Source organism: Camelina sativa, chromosome 16 (assembly GCF_000633955.1).
Source record: "Camelina sativa cultivar DH55 chromosome 16, Cs, whole genome shotgun sequence".
Lineage (NCBI taxonomy): Eukaryota > Viridiplantae > Streptophyta > Magnoliopsida > Brassicales > Brassicaceae > Camelina > Camelina sativa.
This window is the reverse complement of record NC_025700.1, coordinates 5659443-5666047: the sequence shown is the minus strand read 5'-3', so window position 1 is coordinate 5666047 and position 6605 is coordinate 5659443. Positions and strand designations below refer to the sequence as shown.

The window sequence follows — 6605 nt, the reverse complement described above, 5'->3', positions numbered from 1 at the left end:
GCTCTCTCTCTTTTCTCTCTATCAATCCAATTTTTACTTAACGTTTCATTCTCTCTGCAGGATTAGTTTAGTTTACTAATTCGACTAGTTTGGTTTGGTTTCGTTTCTATTTTTTTAGATCTTCTCTTCTAACCCTTAAACCAATACATTCACTGCTGTTGTTTCTCTTTTGTGATTTTTGGAATAATGGATACATGAGGTTCTTCCTACTTGAAGGCAATGGCTCGATGCCCAATTTAGCGATCCTTTCTCCCTAGAGATTCCTCCAAAGAAAACGTAAGTGTTGTTAAAAAAAATTAGGGTTTCGATTTTTTTGTCGCTTTGTTCTGTTCTTCGGGATTTTAGGGTTTCAATTGATTGATTTTGTTTTTGTTTTTTTTGTTAATGTGTGTAGCTTGACAGATTCATTCCGAATAGATCAGCCATGGATTTTGACTTTGCCTACTCGCAGCTAATGGAAAGACCACCAAACCGGAACGATGATCATCAGGCAACAAAGGTAAGCTCACCATCGAGAGAAGCTTATAAGAAACGGTTGGCTGAGGCTATGAATCTCAATCGCACTCGTATTCTTGCTTTTAGGAACAGACCACAAACTCCAACTCCAGTGGCAACTCTTCTTCACTCTGCTTCTTCTTCTTCTTCGCTTTACCAACAGCAGTGTAAGCCGCCTCCTAGACACATCCCTAAGACTTGCGAGAGAATGTTGGATGCCCCTGACTTGGCCGATGACTTTGATCTCAACCTGCTTGACTGGGGCAGTGATAACGTTCTAGCCATAGCATTGCATCATACTGTTTATCTCTGGGATGCTTCTAAGGGTTCTACTACTGAGCTTGTCACTGTTGATGAAGATACGGGACCTGTCACTAGTATCAACTGGGCAGCAGATGGTCGTTGTCTTGCTGTTGGGCTTAACAGCTCTCAAGTCCACTTATGGGATTGTGCTGATTGTCGTAGAGTGAGAACGTTGGAGTGTGGTCACGAGTCTAGAGTAGGATCATTGGCATGGAACGATCACATCTTGACAACGGGAGGAGCGGATGGGAAGATCATCAACAACGACGTACGCGTTAGTTCACACGTTGTCAATACGTACAAGGGTCACACGTTAGAAGTTTGTGGGTTGAAGTGGTCAGGATCTGGACAGCACTTAGCCAGTGGTGGCAACGAAAATGTGGTTAATATATGGGACCGTTCTGGTAGTACTCAGCGGCTGCACAGGCTTGTATAGCACACATCTGCAGTTAAAGCTCTTGCTTGGTGCCCTTTCCAAACGAGGTTGCTTGCAACTGGTGGCGGTGGGAGAGATGGGAGAATAAAGTTCTGGAATACTAGGACAGGAGCTTGCTTGAACACGGTAGAAACTGGCTCTCAAGTTTCTTCTTTGTTATGGAGCAACAAGGAAAGAGAGTTGCTTAGCTCACATGGGTTTACTCAGAACCAGCTTACACTTTGGAAGTACCCATCTATGGTGAAAATGGCTGAGCTCAATGGGCACACATCACGAGTTCTATATACGGCCATGAGTCCGAATGGTTGTACTGTAGCTTCTGCAGGAGCAGATGAGAGACTGATGTTTTGGAATGTATTTGGAGTACCAGAGGATGCCAAAAAATCTGCTCCAAAAAAAGTAGTAGTACCTGAGGCATTTTCTCATGTGAACCGTATTCGCTGAAGTTGGTGGAGCGCTTGTACAAATCGAAGGCTTACCTCCTTCTGTTTCTGTGGACATGTCTACTGCATTCCTTTCTAAATCTAAGCTCGGTGTATGTCTCCTCAACCTTTTTTGTTATTTGACAGTTTCTGAAAGGTTTCATAGAATGGGATTAGAGAGAGAGGGATGATTGTGAAATGGAAATGATATACTTTCAGGAGTTGGAGGTAACGTCGAGATTATTAGGCGAGAGAGGACGTTATAAAGGAACACTTGTTGTTGTGAGAAACAAGAGGACCGGTGAGGTTATAGCAGAAGGTCGACATTCTTTGTTTGGCAGACAAGCTAGTAAGCTCTGAGGTCGAATCTTACTGTTATGTCTATTCAGTGATAAGGTTATGTTTCTTTCACCGTTGTCTGTTTTCTGGTTGTGTAATCTTAAACCTTTGTAAATAGCTTTATAAAGATGATACCGAACCACCATTCAGTAAATTTGATATTTTGTGATGATCATAATGGTAAAATCTCTCTCATCAATCCAAAATTCAAAAGCTGTGATTTAGGTAGGTATTACAAGAAGGTCCAAGAGAGAAACTGTTATCTTTAAAGTAAACATTAAAGTTATCAAAATTAACACCTGCTGTAACAATTCTATTATCTTCCATCATATAATGTAACACAAACAAATAGTTGACCAAGAATTTTCGATACATTGGAAGCTAACTAAATAGCAGAAGCAAAAATTCAGAACGCAGTTGAACTGACATTGGTTTCTACTGAGACGAATCAGTAAGAACAGCAGCATCAGCAGATTGCTGAGAGGATCCTGAAGGTGCTGCAGACACAGAGTCGGCTGGTGGAACAGAGACTGAGCTTGGAGGAGGTTTTGGCGAACTAACTGATTTACTAGAACTCAGTCAATTTTGTATTTGTTAGACCTTGAGAACCAGAATCACAATCGTACCAAGATCAAACAATGTAGTTTCAAAATGTCCGTGAGAGGATTATATCGTCTTGATCAGTTGTTTTGAAAGCAAGATTACAGCCAGGTTAACAATCAGATTTGTCTTGCTTTTACATTGCTCTCATATACTTGAAGCACAGTGAGTATTTTTAAATTGATATATAGCAAAGTATCATACAGACGATATTATCTTCTCTTTTTGTATATATGATCTATATATTGAACTTCAGCCTTCATCAGGACTCTCTACTTCTATTGTTAAAATCATAACCGCCAGTAAATTAAATCACTGTGTTCATCTTCATCTCTACCTATACCAAGATTTCAAATTAAATTGCTCATTTAGTAGAAGCAGATTAGGTTTCATTAGTGTATAAACTACTCTGGTTTCTTACAAAAAAAGTAGTTATATAACTAAAAGCAAACCGGAAGTAGTTAGTGAAAAAAGAAAACCCAAAATAAAGATGCATTCGAAGAAGTCAGTCTCGTAGTATTTTATTTGGTATATAGGCTAAAACAGTGGCCGACTCTACACATTGTGAACAAAGATTAAGAAGGACGAGTTACTTTCCAATGTGTCAAATCACACTTTCTGAGTCACTTTGCTTCATACTTGCTCCCGTGTATCAACAAGCTGCTCAAACTTCACCTGCAAGTTTATGAAAGCTTAACTAAGACTTGAGGCTCAAGAAAATGTCTGAAACATAAGAAACCATCACAGAAACATACCTGCAAAGTACTGCAAGAAACCATGCACCACGATATGAATCATCAAACCGTAACAGTTAGACAAATCTCAATGCAAGCCGAATGCAGGTCGTCTGTATACACAAGCGAGGTCGATTCCACATTCCCCCAAATCTGACCTCCTTGACGTGTTTCCAACGCAATCTCTACACAACAAACATCATGTACTCTCCCGTGATAGCCGCCCAAAATCAACAACTTGCCACCAAAATTCACCATCTTAGACCAATGATCATAACTGTGCATAGGCAATTGAGAAGTGGATACGCCCATCAGAGGTCTCCAAACCAACTCATTCGGATAATATACCACTATTGGATGTCCAAGAGAAAGCGTAAGATCAAGGCAATACAACAAATCTCTAACCGCACAAGAAAACGGGCGCCAAAGTCTCTTAAGTTGACTTTCAAGTCCCCATGACTGCCATAGACCTTGCCTTGGTTCGTAAGCCAAACAACTCAGATGATCCAAAATGAAGATTCTCCCCTGCATCACCACAGACGTACCAAATATTCCACTCGCACTAGCATCGTTAGGGCATTGACTAGGCACAGTCTCCCAAATCTCAAGCTCTACATCGAACACTTCGATCCAGTCATCATCTTGTTTCTTGCGACCACCGATTACATAAATCTTTCCGTCGATCACTCCGGCGGCTGCATAGAAACGAGCCCTTTGCATATTTGGGAGATAACGCCACGTATTGAATCTGCAATCGATGACAATAGCATCCGTTAAGGGTTGCAAAAAGCCGACGTAACCACCCACTACGTAAATCTTGTGTCCGATTGTGACGGCAGCAGATCCAGGAAACGTGGGAGGAAATGAAGAATATATTCTGATAAATCGTGAAGACATGTTGCTACGATGAAGAATGAACCAGCGTCGGGTATCAAGTGCTGGGAGCGAGATCAATGCATAAAGAACCGATTCGGTGACACCGTGGCGCAAGCGAGTTAGGAAGAGCTGTTGCGAAGCGATTAGTTGACGAAAGGCTCTGCATACGTGAGTTAGCTTCAGGTAATAACATATTGGCACGCGAGCGACGATGATCTCCATGACACCTTTAGGAAGTTCTTGAGTAACAGGAGCAAGATTCACTTCTACAACTTCTTGAGGATTCTCGTTTTGATTCACTTCTTCTTCTTCTTCTTGAGGATTCTTGTATGGATCACCGCCATTGGAGCCGCCGGAAAGTTCAGAGATCACAACCATCGCCGTGTGACGTTGTAGCAGCAACGAATTAACTGAAAGTGATGAGACTAATTCAATTTGTTTTCTTTCTACAATAATGTTGTTGTTGTGTATGGTATTTATATTAATGACGTTTAATTAGTTTTTTTTTTAATTCCAAAATAGATAATTTGTAATTAAATCATTTTTCTTCTTCTTAATTAATCAAAGCACTTCCAATTGTTGAAATAAAATTTTATTATTTTTGTTTTCAACTATATAATTAGCAAATGTGTCTTTTTTTTCCTTCAAATTTTTTCTTGTAAGACTGGTGTCTAATTTTTTTGGTATTTTTATTTAGAAATAAATTCAGCGATGGAAAAATAGAAAAAAAAAAATTACGCCCAAACGACACTCAAGTACTGTTTCTCACATTTTTTTTTTGTTTTGTTTTTGTTGGTTCTACTTAATTAATTAGAAACCATGCTTTATCTTTCAAATGTCAAATGACATATTCACCAATTGGAATTGCTTTGAATAAGTAATGATTGATTCTGAGAGAACATTTTCCTAATTTGAATATTCGATTCTAAGGATGGTGGGTTAATAAATCCAGTTTTCTCAATAGATGTTAACTCTATTGCATTACAATGTCGATATATAGCTCTCGTCTTTTTCTTGTTTTTTCCTTTTAATCTAGTAGTCGGTTCGTTAAACAAAAAGATACTGAATTAAGCGCAAATAGCAACATCGAAACTATAGTATGGGAATAGCATTTCTAGAATATTAACTTATGCAGATAATAAGATACTAATTAATTAAGTTGTATAAAATGCTAGCTAGTTAACTTGTTATTATTACCAACGTCCTAAAGATAATCACAATGTCAATTATCGTTTTTGCCGTGTGGGGAATAACAAAAAAAATTGATACACACATTGTGTGTAAAATATAATACATATATAATAATGTTTTCAGTAAGTATATATATATATATATACATTAATTTTGGTTGATTGTTTTTCAATGCAGTTATGGATATAAATTTTTTACTTTCTCAATAAAAGTTTATGTAACAAATTAATATTTAGATATAAATCTATGTAAAAGGATTTCTCATATAGATAATAATAATGATAAAATCATTCACACAAAGGAAAAGAAAAAAAAAAAAAAAAAAAAGGAAATGTCAGACAAAAAAAGGCGCCTTTTTTTGTTTTGTTTCTTTGAAATTGGACCCATAAAATGCTACTGTTTGCAGATCACAAAAGCAATAAGAGAAAAAAAAAAAAAGAAAAAAGAAATTATTTCTTCATCCGTTTCCTTTTAGGTTTTGGCCACTCTCTCGTCGTCCTTTAATTGTTTTTTTTTTTTTTTTTTTTTTTTTTTTTTNTTTCTCTCTCTCACTCTTCTTCAGTTTTTTTTTCTTTTTTTTCTTCGCTACAGAATCAGGACGATCGGATCGAATCGGTGTTCGTGTGTTTTGATATCTGTAAGCAAGCATTCTCAGTTGATTCCGAGTAATTGTTGTGGTTCTTCCTTTTTCTTTGTTGCGTTTCAAATTCCATCTTTGGAGATTTTAGGCGGTTTGCTTTTTGTTATAGCGTTCTTATTATTATTCTGGGTTATGATTTTTTTGTTAGTACTCTACAGTCGAAAAAGCTGTATGGATCATCATCTTCCGACTAATTTTGAATTGTTGTTTTCTCTGTGGATAAATTAATTAATTATTTGAATCTGAGAAGACTACAATTTATATTAAAAAAAAAAAAAAAAAGCGTAAATTAAATCTGGGAACAACGTTGTTTGTTGGTGGATTGAATGTTTCCTACTCTCTCTCTCCTCTTTTTGATTTTGATTAAAACTAAAGCGTTACTTTGGATTTTGTTTTTTTTTTTTTTACAGAGACGATGAAAAAACCAAAAATGTTTAGGCTAAGCAAAGACATTGATTCAGCACTTCAAGGTGTTGGAACTAAAAGGTATGTATGGCTTTGTTTATTAGATTAGATCCATCATAGACATCTTTATGTTTAAACCTTGTTTGTTTGGGGGGGGGGGGGGG

At 37.3% G+C, this 6605-nt stretch overlaps 1 protein-coding gene and 2 pseudogenes across 1 annotated transcript; 2 read left to right on the top strand and 1 right to left on the bottom strand.

Moving 5' to 3' along the window:
• On the top strand, window positions 1-2127 carry LOC104749902 (annotated as a pseudogene).
• On the bottom strand, window positions 2903-4583 carry LOC104753399 (F-box/kelch-repeat protein At2g29830-like). Its single transcript, XM_010475660.1, has 3 exons — window positions 3399-4583; window positions 3235-3270; window positions 2903-2932 (listed from the first exon to the last, which is right to left on the bottom strand). Exons 1-3 carry the CDS (start codon window positions 4581-4583, stop codon window positions 2903-2905), a joined length of 1251 nt encoding a protein of 416 aa, XP_010473962.1.
• Window positions 5941-6605, top strand: part of LOC104749901 — a 5964-nt pseudogene continuing 5299 nt past the window's right edge.